This window comes from Mustela nigripes, chromosome 17 (genome assembly GCF_022355385.1).
Source record: "Mustela nigripes isolate SB6536 chromosome 17, MUSNIG.SB6536, whole genome shotgun sequence".
Lineage (NCBI taxonomy): Eukaryota > Metazoa > Chordata > Mammalia > Carnivora > Mustelidae > Mustela > Mustela nigripes.
Window position 1 is genome coordinate 34,088,967 of NC_081573.1, and position 18,004 is coordinate 34,106,970.

At 44.0% G+C, this 18,004-nt stretch overlaps 1 protein-coding gene across 1 annotated transcript; it reads left to right on the plus strand.

Annotated features, from left to right (window-relative positions):
- Positions 1-599: 599 nt before the first annotated feature.
- Positions 600-11,826, plus strand: GINS3 (GINS complex subunit 3). Its single transcript, XM_059383922.1, has 3 exons — positions 600-1,572; positions 8,511-8,744; positions 10,341-11,826. The coding sequence occupies exons 1-3, from the start codon at positions 1,387-1,389 to the stop codon at positions 10,569-10,571; spliced, it is 651 nt and encodes a 216-aa protein (XP_059239905.1). The 5' UTR covers positions 600-1,386; the 3' UTR covers positions 10,572-11,826.
- Positions 11,827-18,004: the final 6,178 nt, after the last annotated feature.

Genomic DNA, 18,004 nt, shown 5'->3' on the forward strand with positions numbered 1-18,004 from the left:
AGGGGCACTTGGGGAAGCTGTGATAAACAAGAAATCCACTGGAATAAAATGGGAGTTCAAATACAGTGGCTTTTCATTGGCTGAGTTGGGACTGTTTTTCATTGTCTGGGCCTCTGGAGGAAAGCCTTTCTTCCTCTTGCTAAGGTAGTAAAATGGTATCCATGTGCAAGGTTCCTCTCTCCCTGTTGGATTTGCAATAGGTAAAGAGTGGTAGGGCAGGAGAGCTCCCCCTGCTGCATCTCCTGACTCCATTTTATTGAGGTTTCTCTTTAATTTTCACATAACCATGATCCGTTCCCTACCCCTTACCCCGCAACTAGACAAGGGATTGCACCTGACACAGATACTCATCCAGTCTATAGGGTGGCTGGCAACATAGGCCTCTTTCGATCTTTTTCAAAAAGACAAACTGGGCCAATCAGATTTCCTCTTCTAAGGATTCAAATTAAGAGCTGCAAAAGGAGATTTCTAGTGGGTAGTAAGGTGAACTGGGAGGCTCTGAAGTAAACTCAGGACCTTCGTGAGCCAGACATAGCCCAGTGCTTTCTCCCATCTCCTCCGACTCCATCCCCTACCCAAGCCAAAATATTACAAACAGTCCATGACTATCTGGGGCTAGTGCTGGAGGTTTTGTTTTATTCTTTTATTTTTATTTTTGTTTTTTTTTAATGTTTCTTTGAAGTACGAAAATTAACAGATTCACTAACAAAACTGTTGTAAATAGGTCTGACTTGATCAGACCTAGGAGAGGCCACAATGATGCCCACTTATAAGCCCCCAAATATGTTGCTAAGTGTTTTTAACTTCATGTAAACATTTAAAGGACCACATAAAATCTAGTACAAATCATCCAGACACTTCAATGGGCATTTCCAGCTCCTTTTTAAAGTTCCCACACAGTGGAGCACCCGGGTACTTCCGTGCGTTCGGCCAGGCTTCTAGGATCAAGCCCCAAATCAGGCTCCCCACTCAGTGGAAAGTCTGCTTCTCCCTCTGCCTACTGTTCCTCCTGCTGTGCTCCCCCTCCTTCTGTCAAATAAATAAAATCTTTCCAAAAAAATAAATAAGTTCCCACACTGAGCTCACACTCTGCAGGGTACAACTCTTCCCCAGCGTAGGTAGGGTCTGTGCCCCGCCCCTGATCACGTGGGTCCAAGCCCGCAGGCTGTCGATTGTTTCTGCCTGGGCAGGCCCACCGGGATCGATTGCTCCAGTCTGGCCCGTCCGCAGAGCGGGAAAATTTTCAATCAGCCTGGCGGCCACAGCAAACTTCCACACTCTTCACGACCTTGACCAGCATCCGCTTTTTCAGGCTTTTACATCTCGGACTCCCGGCACCCCACGAGTGGAAGCGAAGACGTTCAAGCCGCCGCCGCCGCCGCCGCCATGTCTGAGGCTTATTTCCGGGTGGAGTCGGGGGCGCTGGGGCCTGAGGAAAACTTTCTATCCTTGGACGACATCCTGATGTCCCACGAGAAGCTCCCGGTGCGCACAGAGACCCCCATGCCTCGCCTCGGCGCTTTCTTCCTGGAGCGGAGCGGAGGGCCCGAGACTGACCACGCGATCCCTCAGGTAAGCCTGCCCACGCGCGTTCCCGGGGAAAGACCACAGTTCCCGTTGGGCGTGGCCGCCGCGCCGAAACCGTGACCCCCGCCTTGGGATTTGTGGTTTTGGCTGGGGGAAGGCGGGTCTTCTGCACAAACCAGCTGTAACCGCCGGTCGCGGCGCGCTGAAGCGCTTTCTTAGCGGTGGCCTCCGGTGTGAAACCGAATTTATCCTAGGTGGTCTGATACCGTTTTTGAAGCTGTCCAAATTGAGCCGTGCCCCCACTCGCCCCGTCTTGTGTCTGAGGCTTAAAGGACCGGCTACTACTGACGACTTGAGGATCCGGGGTTCTGATCACGTTTGTCTTAAAACGACAGCTTTGGGTTCTGTGAGAGGATGTGATACGTGTGGGAACCGCAAATTGCTAGATTGATTCCTGCGCAGCGACGACGGTATGCGCAACCGTCTACCGAGGGCTTTAGTGCCGGCGTGGATGGTGTGGGGGAGGGAATCTTCCCCTCTGTGACTCCTTTAATCCTTCCCTGACCCTATAGTTGGATCTGGTTACACGCCAGGAATCTGAAGCCCCAAAAGGTTGTGTAACTTGCTCAGGGTCCCACTGCCCGTGGTGAGCTTGGGATTGGAGCCCGGAGCTTGTGGGACTTCACAAGCTAGTTCGCCCCAGGAACGGGCTCGAGATGGTTATTTTGTTATTTCCTCTTTAACCTACATTTTGCTTGGAAGGGTGTGTGAGTTTGGCGTGTTTGTTTCCATTTTTGTCAAAGTAATCCATATACAAAGGTCAAATGGGGACGACAAAATTTCTAACAAAAATTAGGGGACCCCTGCTTTGCTTCCCCCCCCCCCCCCCAGTTTTCCTTGCCAGGTCCACCCGGTCTGTCGACTTTTTAAAGCGTTTCTTCAGGATTTGCCTCTGTGTTTTTAAATAATAATCGTGAGCTTGTTTTTTTTGATTTGTAGAAAATTAAGACGTTATTTCTTAGCGTTGCGTTATAGTCAGAAGGATTGTGTTCTCCTACACCCTTGTAAACAGAGATGTGCTGCCCATATGTTATTCATATTGCCTTTGTTTTCCCAAATGGCCTTTTTTGTGTTCCAGGATTCCATCCAGGTCACCCCCGTTCCGTTTAGTATCCCGCATCCTTGGGCTGCTCTTGGCTGTGATAGTTGATCAGATTTTCCTTGTTTTTAATGACCATGACAGTTTTGTAGCGAGCCGGTCAGGTAATTTGTGGAATGTTCCTCAGCTGGGATTTGTCTGATGATTCCCTCATGGTTAGACTGATTTGAGGAGGAAGATCACAGAGGTGAAGTGCTATTTTCATGGCGGCATATCAAGGGCATATAGTGGGGGTGTGGTTTATCACTGATAGGAACCTCCATCACCTGGCTAAGATAGTGTTTGTCAGGATTCTTCACCATAAAGTTACTTTTTCCAGGGCTCCTGGGTGACTCAGCTGCTTAAGCATCCAACTCTTGATTTCAGCTCAGATCCTGAGCTCAGAGTCATGGGATTGAGCCCCAAGTTAGGCTCTGTCCTGGGAGTGGAGCCTGCTTGGGATTCTCTCCCTCTCCCTCTGCCCCTCCCCACCTCTCTCTCTGTCTCACTCTTTCTCTCTGTCACACACACTCTTTCTCCCTCTCTCTCTCTCTCCCCCACCCCCCGCACCAAAAAAAGTTAACTTTTTTCCATCTTTCCATACTGTTCTCTTTGGGAGGGAGTCATTATACACAGCCTCACGTAAGGAGTGGGGCGTTGTGCTCTACCTCTTTGAGGGCGGTGTCTACATAAATTATTTGGAATTCTTCTGTTTGGGAGATTTGTGTAGGAAGGCTTTTAAAGACATATTTAATTTCATTCATAGATACAGGACTATTTAGACTTTCTGTTTCTTCCTGTGTTTTTTTGGTACATTGTTTTCTCCCCTAGGAATTTGGACAAGTTCATACAGATTTCCAAATGTAGTGGTATAATCTTCAAAATATCCTTTTACTATCTTTCCGACATCTGTAGGGTTATATTGGTGTCTTGGTTTTTATTATTTGGGTTTTTTTTTTTTTTTTTAAGATTTTATTTATTTAGGGGCACCTGGGTGGCTCAGTGGGTTAATAAGCCCCTGCCTTCAACTCAGGTCATGATCTCAGGGTCCTGGGATCAAGTCTCACATGGGACTCAGTGCTCAGCAGGGAGCCTGCTTCCTTCTCTCTCTGCCTTCCTCTCTGCTTACTTGTGATCTCTATCCATCAAATAAATAAATAAAATCTTTTAAAACAAACAAACAAAAGATTTTATTTATTTATTTGACAGAGAGAGATAGCGATATGAGAGGGAACACAAGCAGGGGGTGTGGGAGAGGGAGAAGCAGGCTTCCTGCTGAGCAGGGAGCTGATGCAGGGCTCAATCCCAGTGTCTCAGGACCCTGGGATCATGACCTGAGCTGAAGGCAGATGCTTAATGACTGAGCCACACAGGTGCCCCAGTTTTTATTTTTGATATGGAGAAATTATGCTCCTTTTGTTAGTCTTCCTAGGAGTTTATCAATTGCATTAGTCTTTTATTTTCTTCAAAATTTTATTTAAATTCTTGTTAGTTAACATACAGTGCAATATTAGTTTCAGGAGTAGAATTAAGAGATTAAGAGTAGAATTAAGTGATTATACAATACCCAGTGTCATCAGAATGCCTCCTTAATGCCTATCACCCCTCTAGCCCATCCCCCACCTCCCTCCCTCCATCAACCCTGTTTTCTCTACTGTTGAATCTCCTATGGTTTGTTACCTTCTCTCTCTCTTTCTCTCCCTCATTCTCCCCCCCCTCATGTGTTCATCTGTTTTATTAGTCTTTTAAAAGAACTAATTTATAACTCTCTCAGTTTTCTTCTTTGTACCCTTGTTTTTAGGTTATTAAGTTCTTAATTAGTTCTTTACTGCTACTTTCTTTGGATTTAATTTTCTTTTTCTTTTTTTTTTTTAAGATTTTATTTATTTATTTGACAGACAGAGATTACAAGTAGGCAGAGAGGCGGTCAGAGAGAGGAGGAAGCAGGCTCCCTGCTGAGCAGAGAGCCGGATGTGGGGCTCCATGTGGGGCTCGATGTGGGGCTCCATCCCGGGACTCTGGGATCATGACCTGAGCTGAAGGCAGAGGCTTTAACCCACTGAGCCACCCAGGCGCCCCTGGATTTAATTTTCTATTGTTTCCTACCCACCACAATCCTGCCCATGCATTTTGAGATGGGTCCCCAGGTGATTGATTTTTCAGCTTTCCTTTATGCATTTTTTAGCTCTGCATTTCCTCTGAGCTGAGCTTTAATTGCATTCCACAAATTTTGATTTGTTGTATTTTATTTTCGTATCAGTGAGTTCAAAATAATTTCTAATTTCCATTGTGATTTCTTCATTGACTCATAGTTATTTAGAAGACCAGTGCTTAATTCCAAACATGTTGGGATTTTGCTTTTCATCTTTTCTGTTTTTGATTTCTAGTTTAATTCATTACACTGTGGCTAGAGAATGTAGTCTGAAAGATTTCAGTCTTTTGAAAGAAAGCTTGCTTTATACTGCAGCATAAAATCCACTTAAACATTCTATATGCACTTGAATAGATATATATTTGAAGTCATGATGTGTGATAAATAATGTAAGTCAGGTCAAGTTTGCTATTTTGTTGAGAACTTCTCAATCCTTATTGGGGTTTTTGGCTATTACTTATCTAAAGAGATATGCCAAAGTCTCCCACTATAATTATGAATTTGTCTATTTCTCCTTTAACTTCTGTCAGTTTAGCAGATGCCTATTTTTCTTGTGGATATGATGACCCTTTTATCATTGTATCTCTAGTCTCCTTTCTTTTTATTACTATCTACATGATTTTTTTTTTTTTCAAATTTTCTGTGTCTTTTTATTTAAGATAGATCTCTTTTGGGGCACCCAGGTGGCTCAGTGGGTTAAAGCCTCTGCGTTCCGCTCAGGTCATGATCTCGGGGTCCTGGGATCAAGCCCTGCATCAGGCTCTCTGCTCCACAGGGAGCCTGCTTCCCCCGCTCTCTCTCTGCCTGCCTCTCTGCCTACTTGTGATCTCTCTCTCTGTCAAATAAATAAATAAAATACAAAAAAAAAAAAAAAATAGGTACATCTCTTTTAAGCAGCATATATTGGGGTTTTGTTTTTATTTGGTTAGACAATTTTCCAACAGGTGTATTTAACTTGTTTACATTTAATTTAATTACTGATATATTTGTGTTTATTTTTGCCTTCCTACTATTAACTGTCTGTCCTGTATTTCCATATTTATTTCTGGGATCATTTGCATTCTTCAAGATTTACTTCTGTTGATAAATTCTTCATTTCTGTCTGTACAAGGGGGTCCCCAAGACCAATCCGCGGTTTGATGATTCAGTAAAAGAACACAAAGGACTCAGTATATAGTCATTCTTATGTTTACATTTTAATACAATAAAAGGATATAGAGTAAAACCAGCAAAAGGGAAAGGGTGTGGAGAATGAAGTTTGCAGAAAGCCGGTTACAAGCTTTCAAGTCCCAGCGGAGTCATAGAGGATGCACTGAATTTCTCCAGTAATGCATTGTGACATGTGTGAAACATTTGTGTACCAGGAAAGCTCATTAGAGACTCAGTACCCAAGGTGTAGAGGGCTAGTTACACAGGCACTCTACCTAACATATACAAAGATTCCAGGCTCCCAGAAGGAAAGCAGGTATTCAGTATAAACCACATTGTGCAAACTACGCACAGTGAAGCACATGTATCCATTCTGAGAATAGTGGGAACCCTCCTGAAACCCAGATTCAAGGACACCCACCAAGGACCAACCTTGCAAGCAGGCCTTTCTAAGGAGGGCAGTCTGAGGCTTGCTTTGTTAACTTTCTGCACACTTCCTGTGTGAAAATACCTTTGTTTTCCTATTATTTTTTAAAGGATATTTTCACCGGGTATAGAATTTTAGACTTGCCGTTATTTCAGGCCTTTTTAAAAGATGTCATTCCAGGGATACCTGCTTGACTATTTCAGTTAAATTTCAGCCTTCGGTTCAGTTGATGATCACGGAGCCCTACATCAGGCTCCCTGCTAAGTGGGGAGCCTGCTTTTCCCTCTGGCCCTACCCCTTCTTATACTGTCTCTCTCAAATAAATAAAATCTTAAAAAAATAAAATAAAAATAAAAGACGTCATTCCATTTTCATTGTTTTGTGTCTTCCTTCATTTCCGTTGAGAGTTGGCTTTGACTCTTCTAGCTCCTTTTGTAAAAGATGTATTCTTACCCCCACCAGCAGTGCCTTCTAAGATTTTCTCTAGGTCTTCGTTTTACAGCAATTTGAGTAAGATGTGCCAAGTTGTGGTTTTTATTAATATTCTACTTCGGGGGCACCTGGGTGGCTCGGTGGGTTAAGCCTCTGCCTTCAGCTCAGGTCATGATCTCAGGGTCCTGGGATCGAGCCCCACATTGGGCTCTCTGCTCAGCAGGGAGCCTGCTTCTCCCTCTCTCTCTCTGCCTGCCTCTCTGCCTACTTGTGATACCTGTCTGTCAAATAAATAAATAAAATCTTTAAAAAAAAATTTATCCTGCTTCATAATGTTCCTAGAATCTGTGATTTGATATCTCTCTTAAATTTTGGAAATTCCATGACTATTTTCTTCTCAGATACTTCCTTTGCTTCAATCTATTCCTCTTCTCTTTCTGGGCTTCAAATTACGTGCAGGTTAGACTTACTTCCTTTCTACCATGTTCTACATCTCTCATGCTGTTTCCTGTATTTTCTTTCTATGCTTCAGTTGGATATTTTCTATTCACCCTTTTTTAAATTCATGACCCTCTATCTGTGTCAAATCTGGAAGGCCAGTCAAATGTAACTTAATCTATTGAGTTGGTTTTAAGTGGAGAGGGGGAAAGGGAGAATCCCAATAGGGGGCTCAGTCTTGGGACCCTGAGATCATGACCTGAGCTGAAATCAAGAATCGGATGCTTACCCGACTGAGTCATCCAGGCGCTCCCCGCTGTTGAGTTCTTAAAGTTCAATTCTTGCATTTTTCAGATCTGGAATTTCTATTTGATTTTTTAAAATTTGTTTTGAAGCCATTGCCTAATTACTCTTGATATTTGGTACAGAAATTGGACTTCATTCTCTCACTATCCTTTTCTTCTCAAATCTTGATCCCTTACATTCTGGCTTCTTTGGAAGCCTTGAACTCTGCCTTTGTCTCCCCGGCCCTGGGAGGTTGGCAAAAAGCTCTGCTCATACACACTGCAAAGCCTCTCCCACCTTTCGTAGCAGTTCTCCTCCATGAGAGTTCTATGCTATTGTACCTCCTTCGACTTAGTTAGGTTTGACTTTTATATTTTGGATATTTATCTCAATTTCTGGTCTGTTGTGGCCCCTTCACCATATTTTCCAATTCTATTAAGGCTTTAAAAATATAAATTTATCTCTTCTGTCATCTCTGAAACTATGAAGTGGGATACAGAGGGCCTGTGGTCTGAGGTCAGGCTGATACTGTTTTTCCATCTAGCCCTTGGCACCCAGGGTGTGCTTCTTAGCACATAGCAGCCCCCCCTCCCCCAGTCAGTGTATATGAGAAACTTGATATGGAATATTCAGAGAAAGCAGAAATGTTTATTATATTTCTGAAGTGTATGCAATTGGGAGTTTTTATTTCTGAGTTAGAAAACTTTCCCTTAATACCATGGTTTTGTTCTGTACTTTGCTTTCGTTGAATAAATCCATTTTTTGCCATTCCATCATGAAATTGAACTTGAGCACCTGCGGTTCAGTTTTTCAGGTCACAACCAGACTTCTGCACGTGGTAGCCCTGCCACCAAAGAGAACAGCCAACACTGATATTTGCCAGTGGTGTGTGTATTTCTTTTCTAGCACACATGCCTTACTATGTGATTTGTTGTTAAAATCTGTGTTCTTGTCTGATACAGGGCTCAAAGCTTGAACTCCCCTTGTGGCTGGCAAAGGGACTTTTTGACAACAAGCGGCGGATTATTTCCGTGGAACTTCCCAAGATCTACCAACAAGGTTGGAGGACAGTGTTCAGTGCCGACGCCAATGTGGTGGACCTCCACAAGCTGGGGCCACATTTCTATGGGTTTGGCTCCCAGCTCCTGCATTTTGACAGTCCCGAGAATGCAGATATTTCCCAGTCTCTCCTGCAGGCAAGTGATTGATGTGAAAACCTAAGGCACTGCACGGGCCCTCAGAGCTGGTGTGGTCACCAGCAGACTTCACTGATCCTCGGGGAAGTGTACTATTTACACGGTTCGTTTGTTATTCCACGTCAGCCAACAGTTAGACTATGTTTGCCAATTATATACCTACTTCAGAATGATTGGTCTGCAGCTTTTCATATTTGCTTGTTAAGACTTGGGACCAACAGAAAGTCCTGGAAAAAAGAAAGGGATGATGGTTGACCAACAAGGGACAGGCTCCCAAATGTACCAGCCAGCCCTGGGACTGGCCAGAGGGCGCCTGTCAGGAATGTACCTGTTACTTGTTCCCTTCCCTTGCTCTGGGGCTGAGATGTGGCTCTGCATCTGCACTGTGTCCTCACGGTGATCTGGTCAAGCTGCTCGTTCTCTCTAGGCTTCTCAATTTTTCGCCTGTTAAGTGGAGATACAATAATGCCAAAATTACCATATCACAGTGACATTATATTTTGCTATTTAATAAATGGTACCTATTATTGTTGTGTTCCATGGACAAGACAGTGTTATGCACATAGTACCATCCTTTAGGTATGATCTTATTTTAATTTTTTATTCTGCTAATATTAGAAGAAACCTCCTTTGCTACCTCTTGTTTTACTCCTTCATTTCTAGCTTTATAAGTACCAGTGGCTAAAGACACATTTCTGCCCGGTGTTGGGCTAATGTGTCCTTGTGCAATTTTTAATGTGGATAGAAAGAAACATTTCATTGCTCTCCATTCAGATAAAGAAGCCAATACACAGACTGTAGACCATTGGAGCTTAGGAAACTCTTGTGAGCAGGAAGCTAAAAGTGAGGAAAACTCATTTGTCTTACAGTGTCTCCAGGACATGTTCTTGAACTGGAACACTGCCTTTGGCTAGTGATTTCTTTGTTTTCTTTTCCCATCATTGCTTTGAAGTCCTGTAAATTTGCTGACTTATAAGGTGACATCGCCACAAGGCCGTGGAAGAAACTGAAGCCAGGGCTCGTGGCTTGGTCTCGGAGCCCTAGGGTGGAGTGACACTCCTAGATCACACGTGTCTCTGTCCTGCTCTCAGACTGAAAAAAGTAGAAAATGCATTCAGTTAGATCAGGAATCTTCTTTGGTTGAAACCTGTCTGCACGTGTCACTGTGCATTATTATGGCCTTTGTCCCTGAAAACAATAACAGGTAATGCTTTTTGAGGAGCTTCTTCTTGCCAGTCATTTGTGAGATGCTTTACAGGTGTTCCTTCACTGGTTTTCGTAATAACCCATTGGATTTTCCGAATAGTCTGTTTCGCAGACGGGGAAATTGAGATGTGGCAACGTGATACAACTTGAGTGGTAGTGGCCTCAGACCTCCTTCCGACTGAGTCCAAACTTTCCCTTCTTGACATTTAATGTTCAGGGATGGGCCACCTGGCAGCCTCCGTCAATGGACCGCGTGACTCTTGATCTCAGGGTTGTGACATCAAGCCCTTCTTGAAAAGGGTGAAGATATTACTTAGAAATAAAATCTTTAAAACAAAAATGTATAGGGGTAAAAATGGATCTGATTTCTCTCATTCGCTTCTCCTTCAGACATTCATCGGACGTTTTCGCCGCATCATGGACTCCTCCCAGAACGCTTACAATGAAGACACTTCAGCACTGGTAGCCAGGCTGGACGAGATGGAGAGGGGCTTATTTCAAACAGGACAGAAAGGACTGAATGACTTCCAGTGTTGGGAGAAGGGGCAGGCTTCTCAGATCACAGCCTCCAGCCTCGTTCAGAACTATAAGAAGAGAAAACTGACTGACATGGACAACTGAAGGCCAGAAGAACACAGAAATGCTCCTGGTGGAGGGAACCACCCTGTGTGTCCTTGATAGGAGCCTTGCTGACCTTCTATAGGACGAGAACCGTGTCCTATGTCATGGCTTATTTCCTGCAGCAGTCCGTGTGGGAAAGGATGTGCTGTAGGAGGTCCTTGACCTATGAGGCATATGAGACTATCCCAACCTGCTGACCCACAGCCCAGGCCTACTTAACCCATGAACCCCCAGCTGGAGAGAAACCAAAGTCCCTTATAAAGAAGGATGGTTAATACATGCATCGCGATAAAGTTGGAACTGGGAACCCTTGTGCCTGGGAATGTAATAGTCTCCAATGTCCAGTTTCACTAGCTCCAAAGGATAGGTACAAATGGGCCGTCTTCGCCTGCTCACAAATGTTCACGTGAGCGTAACTGCTCCATCTTCCTCATGGGTGCTCAGAGGACAGCAGGCAGCCCTAGGATGTCGGCCTTACTTGTGTCTCCTGCCTATGGGGAGTTACCCCAAGCCAAGAATAAAGAAGAAAAAGGAACAGGCAGATGAATGGTGGGGCTTTTACTGAAGGGTCTTTTACACATTGCCTTCCTCCTCTGTAGCCAGGGCTTTGGGGTCTAGGTGCACAAACCTCTGCAGGCAGCCTGGAGGGGAAATGGTTAACCTGAGCCTGGCTTTTGACTTGAGATCTTCAGAGCCCCCAGCACAGCAGTTCCTTCCCTCCCTAGAGCAGCTGTCAGGGAGTCATTTGGAATCGCAAAGTAATTATTAAAGGGTGTGTACCAGCTTTTCTTACATTGAAAACCAGACTTTAGGGTGACTGGTTAGGAAGGGCCCCATTTGAGAAGCTTCACGGGGCAAATGTAAGTAGGCGGGAGATCTTAACGATGTTTTCCCCCTTCAGTAAATTCGGCAGCATCATTACTTAGAGGATTCCTGACCGTTTACCGAGGATCTGTTTCAGCAAGCACAGAGCTCTTCCCCAGAGATCAAGGCGGAAACCTTGGCCCGAGTAAGAAGCTTTGTTCCCTGCAGGCCACCCCATTTGAAGGATAGTTGTCTCTGCGCCGACTTCCCATGAGTGACAACTGTCTTTGTCATTAGAAAATATAGAGGGATTTGGGGATCCAAATTGTGCAGATGTCTCCCTGCAAACTTAGAATGCCAGAACGGCTTTTTAAATGCATGTTTCAAGATGGAAACAGTGTTTTTATAATTTGATTTTGGTGCTAAATAAATGATCCATTTTGCACATGAATACATTCTGTACAAGTACTATTTCTGTAACTCGAGTACTACAGATGATCAGACAAAGCGATCAGAGAATTTTGTCTTTGATCGTATTTGACAATAATGCCCAACTAAATCCTTGCTTCCGTGGCTGCTCTTTTGTTTGCACCAGACTCATGAATTTGAGGGACGTTCTCTGTAGCAATGATTTGTGTCCCAGAAAGGTGGGCCTTTCTTTGCTAGCACGGTGTTTGCATAGAGCCAGGACCCAGAGACAAGGCACAGTCAGAGGGAGAAAGTATATTGTGTCATTTTTGGATTCACTGTTTTCACAGATAGCTTTGTATTTAAAGTCTGTCCATTTTTTTCTCTTATTGGGAAAAAAAAATTATGCTGGAGTCACATGCTGGGAGTAAGTGGGTATGCATGTGCAGAATTTATTCCCTGTTTTACATTTTGAATGGATTATTATAAGTAGCTTTTGAAACCTATTTCCAGTTACAAGGTTGCCTTCAAGCCTTTCAATTACTACCCCTCTCCCCTGCAGTCCTCCCCAAATCAGGCTTATAGATCACTATTTGTTCCCTTCAAAGAGGTGAGTTTTTCAAAATGAGTCCAAAAATGACTCAAACAGCAAATTGCTCTTAAAATCAATAGCAAGAAAATGTGTGTCCCTTCCCCTTAAGGCTCTGTTCCCAGGTAACTGAGGCCTTAATTATATGCAAACACCTCACCACATTCAGGTTTTTCCCTGGGACCATCTGGGCTGCCAGGGGAGTGGGGCAAATCTAGACTCCTGGGTTCTTCCCTCCTGCTCTCCTTGACCTCTGAACTTTGGATGGCCCCAGTCTCAGTCCTTGGGTCTCTCCTAGCCTAGCCATTCTCTCTCGTGAGGGCATCTTATCCTATCTCAAGCTTTTTAAATGCCATCTACGTGCTACCCAAAATTTGATCTGCAGCTCAGACCCTCCAACTCCAGACTTGGATCCCACCACCTACTTGACATTCTACTTCAACGTCTGACCTCACTTGGCTGAAATGGAACTAATCTGCCTCAGTCTGCTCCTCCTATAATTTCTGCCTTCTCTGTTTCAGACAACACCATCCTTCCCTCTTGCACAGGACAAAAACCTGGGTGCCTCCTTGGCCCTGCCCTTCCTCTCCATATCTTTTGGGTCTATCTTCAAATCACCTGTACAATCTGACACGTCTTCCTCCACCGCCAGTCTCGCACTAGATGGTTGTGGTCACCTCCCAATGGCCCCCTGCACCCACTCTCCACCCCACCTTGAGACTTCTCACCATAGCAGCCACAGTGGTCTTGTTCAAAAATAAGTCAGATCTTATTTATTCTCAGCTCAAAGCCCTTCCAAATCCAAGAAAAAGACCATTCCACCATCCCAGCCCCTTTTATTAAAAAAGTTCACTTAACCCCAGTGATTTGGCATAGAAATTTTTTTTAATCTGTTTTTTTAAAAGATTTAGCTATTTAAGAGTGCCTGGGTGGCTCAGTGGGTTAAGCCGCTGCCTTCGGCTCAGGTCATGATCTCAGGGTCCTGGGATCGAGTCCCGCATCAGGCTCTCTGCTCAGCAGGGAGCTTGCTTCCCTCTATCTCTCTCTCTCTGCCTGCCTCTTGTGATCTCTCTCTGTCAAATTAAAAAAAAAACAAAGAAAAGATTTATCTATTTAATTTAGAGAGAGAGTGAGTGAGCAGGAGGAGGGGCAGAGGGAGGGAATCTCCAGCAGACTCCCCACTGACCATGGAGCCTGCGGCTGGGCTCAATCTCAAAACCCTGAGATTATGACCTGAGCCAAAACCAAGAATCAGATACTTAACTGACTGAGCCACACAGGCGCCCGTGGTGTAAAAATTTTTTAATGCTTCTGTAGCCGAATTAATTTGTTTCTTATTTTAAATATAAATTGCATGTTCTGCCTAAGAGAGTTCTCAGTATCTTACAGAGTTTCTCATTAATCTCTCAGCACCACTGGACCTGAGAAGTTTCCGGAACACTGCTTCTGAAGTAGTGCAGTCAGAATGCAGAAGTATTGAGTGACTTACTCAGGTCAGCCCCACTGTGAGTCTGTCTGTTCTGTTCCCCCATCCTTCAAGAAACCCCAAAAGAGCTGTTCATCTTTGTGCTTGAAACAGTTGTGCTTAAATGAAAATATTTTACACATCTTAGCAAAGGAAAATAACTGTGCAGAGGCTGTATGTGTGTTTCTGAAAGCAGATATCTTTGTGTTTAAAAGAAAAATCTATACTTGAAATAACGAATAAAATATAGGATAAATGCTTAACAATAAGAAACTTAATCTTACAATCCTTACCTCATATGGGTAGTCTGGAATTTTTTAATTCAAATACACACAGATAATTTCTAAAAGACAATTAAATACCCTAAAACCTAAAGAAATTGTCTGAATTTGGAATTCTGTTGCTCACTCTTGATATCACTATTTTGAGTGAGCAGTAAATTCCCCTCCTTAATGAATAGTGAATAAAATCACTAAAATAGTGAATCAAGGGGAATCCTGAGACCATGTATAACCACACTCTCCCACTGAGAGCAAATGATTAACAAAGGTGACAGGCCCAGCCTGCTTTTGTTTGAACTCATTTTGTTGATTTTTCCAGGCCTGTGCATTTCTGTCTAGCACAGAGACACCATAACCCAGCCCACTCGGCTGGCAGCCTTCCCTTGGGACACGAACATTCTCGTTTCAGGGTACCCTCTCCCATTGTCTGTATGCTGTGGTTTAGGGGAAGGTACAAATGGGGCTCCTCCCCAAAGCCAGAGGTCTCCTTTGTCTGCTCTTCAGAGATCAGAGTCAGGTCAACTGATGGGGCACCATTCCACTGAAGACCGTATAGAGAGGCAGCTTATATCCTCCACCCAGTGTTCCCCCCCCCCCATCTTATGTAACCGTGTTAATTTATCAAACTCTGCTAACTAAGCCATGGTCTTTATTCACATTTCACCAATTTTTCCACTAATGTCCTTTTCCTGTTCAGAATGCAATTTAAAATCCTCCATTGGGGGATGCCTGGGTGGCTCAGTTGGTTAAGCAGCTGCCTTCGGCTCAGGTCATGATCCCAGTGTTCTGGGATCGAGTCCCACATCGGGCTCCTTGCTCGACAAGGAGCCTGCTTCTCCCTCTGCCTCTCCCTGCCATTCTCTCTGCCTGTGCTTGCTCTTTCTCCCTTTCTCTCTCTCTGATAAATAAATTAAAAATCTTAAAAAAAGAAAAAAAATCCTCCGTTGGATTTAGGGGGCAATCTGTTTTGAAAGCAAAAAAGAACATCAGACTCTTCTGAACTATGTTAATTTCAGGAGTTCAGCTTATTGGAAACATTTCATTGCATTGATCTAGGTCAGGGCGGCCAATTAGGGGCTTGTTGGGCCTTGCCCAGGAATGAGCTGCAGGTCAGCTCATCAAAAAGGGAGAATATTAGCTTTTCACCTGAAAATGTCACTCACTGATACTTGGATCTGTTGGGAAAAGGTCTCTTTGATTTTACTTAAAGCTTTCGCATTCTCTCTCTGACAGCAATGACTTGATTTTCTCCCCTTTCCCTTCTGGCACATACTAGCTAATTTTCTTTGTGTCTAAATGAGTTTAAAAAGAGCACAGCTTTATACACCAATATTATTAACAAGTGTCAGGACAGCTCTGAAAATAGTCCTGGGAACTGCTAGTGTTTCAGAATCCATAAAGGGAGCACACAGAACCAGCTAATCCTTGCAAACATCTCCCACCTATGCCTAATTAAGAAAAAGAAAAAAAAAAAACTCAGAGTTTTTAATCTTTATGTCATTCTCTGTTCTTGTATCACCCTTGAAAGTTTATTTGATTCCCACACAATTTCCATGTCTCCCTTTCTGCAATGAACATTCTTCCCTGAGGAGAGTTTCTTTTCTTTCGATCCAGAAAAGCAAATGAGTGACTAAGGAATATAGATTCAAGGGCAACCAATGAGACAGGTCAGAGAAAAGGGGTGTGATTTATTGAAGGGAATGTGTGGGAATGATGCATGTTGACGCTTGAAGACTGGGGACAGAAACCAGTAATAAGACTTGGCATTTGCCAGAATCATAGGTTGGAAGAGGCGACAACAGTTGTTCCCAGAGAGTGGCCTTATCTTAATGCGAACAAGAGGGCTTGGCACTCCGCTATCTTGTAGGCTCAGGAGCAAAACACTTAACAAAACTTTTCAAAAGCCACTGTCATTTTCTAATTTAGCATTTCACGTTCATGTCTTTATCCAAGATTTCCAGATAAATATTAAGTAATGTGCCTCTTTTCAAATCATTGGGAAGTCCAAGAGAGGTTTTCTCAGGTTTTGAGCCAGCTCAGGCCTTGATCCACATTCCAGAGGATTCTCCTGGCTAAATGTCCACATCATTTCAAAGATCTTTAGGGGGAGCTGTCCGCATAGCATGATACATCATGTTTATTGGCCAGCAGTGAAAATTAAGTTCTGCAACATTTAAGGCATTTTTCAAAAGACATTAATAAAAACTAACAAACCTCACTCCATTTTGAAAGACTAGTTATCTGCATAGACTGTTGTGATTTTAAAAGGCTTTTCTGCCACTGCAGAAAAACCACAGGAAAAAATGTGTCCAGTTACCTATATGTATTTGTCGAGAGAACGTGGTGAAGCTGAGTTACGTGGCGATGAGGGTATTGCCTCACTTAATTACAGCTGAAACACGCTCACCTCCTTCCATTTAGCCCACGAGTGTTCTTGTGGGGTCCCGCACCGCACAACAGATCTGTCAGGAAAGAGGTGATGTTTTCAGACCCCTGCCGTGGTCATTAACTCTGGGAAGTCTTTTTTTTTTTTTTTTTTTAAGATTTTATTTATTTATTTGACAGAGAAATCACAAGCAGGCAGAGAGAGAGAGGAGGAAGCAGGCTCCCCGCTGAGCAGAGAGCGCAGTGCGGGGCTCGATCCCAGGACTCAGATCATGACCTGAGCCGAAGGCAGCGGTTTAACCCACTAAGCCACCCAGGTGCCCCTAACTCTGGGAAGTCTTATAGAGGTGGCTTCTTGATAGCATTCTCTGTGGGACCCCTTTGTTTAGTGATTTTATCCCTGTTCCTTCCCAGAAATGTAATGGTAGATGGCTGCCTGATGACCCACTCATTCTCTGTCTGACTTTGGCCAAAGTGCAGGAAGATGCAGCCTAAGGAGTTCTAGTGATCCTAGGGGTAGTGGGGCGCTGGGTCGGGCACAGTTTGTCATCTTCCCTCCTGCCCCAGGGTCTTGCCTGGTACCTCATCTTACCACTCCAGCCTCCACTGTGGGTTCTGGGACCCGAATTTGTTCTGGAGGCGGTGACACGCCTGCTCTTTCCAAATTCTTCCCCCAAATAAACAGATACTGGAATAATGGGGTGTTTCCTATCAGACCTTGCTAAACTGGTAGCTGTGATGCAGTAGCTTAGAGCCAAAGGGGAGCAGGAGGATTAACTAGGTCAGGCTGTGAAGAATACTTAGTTTTTTCTAAGTAATCTCTCTACCCAATGTGGGGCTCGAACTCATGACGCTGAGGTTAACAGTTGCACACTCCACAGACTGAGCCAGCCAGGTGCCCCTGTAAAAAATACTTTTTTATCATGTTATATTTACATGTTGATACATGTAAAAAAAAATGTGTCATATCTTTAGATTATAAAGTATTTGAATGTCCCTTCACTTAGGTTCTGGAACATAATCAATGCTTCTGGGTTCCTTCTGCATGGTCCCTGCTGCCCCCTTCCCCCGGAGTAGCCACCCTCCTGGACTTTATGTTTATGACCCCCTTGTGTTATCTATCTAATGAATACATTGTTTTGGTTTGGTTTCAAGCTTCGTCAAATACCACGCTGTGTGCACCTGGCCTCTCTCACTCAGTTTTAGGTTTGAGCTTCCGGCCACCCTGGGGCAGCTCCCTTTTACCACGGAATGATACAGCCTATTGTGGGAACATGTCATGGTTTCCAGAAGCCTTCTCTCAACACTGGACATTTGGTTCATGTACGGTCTTTTGCTCTATCATCAACATTGTCACCGTGCACATTCTTCGATGCATCTGGGTCATTTATTTGAGAGTTTCTCAGGGATGAGTTTCACCCAAGAGCGAAACTGCTGGCTTGTAGGATAAATTACTTGCTTGACCTCACAAGATGGTGCTGAAAGGTAACGATCTCCTCTC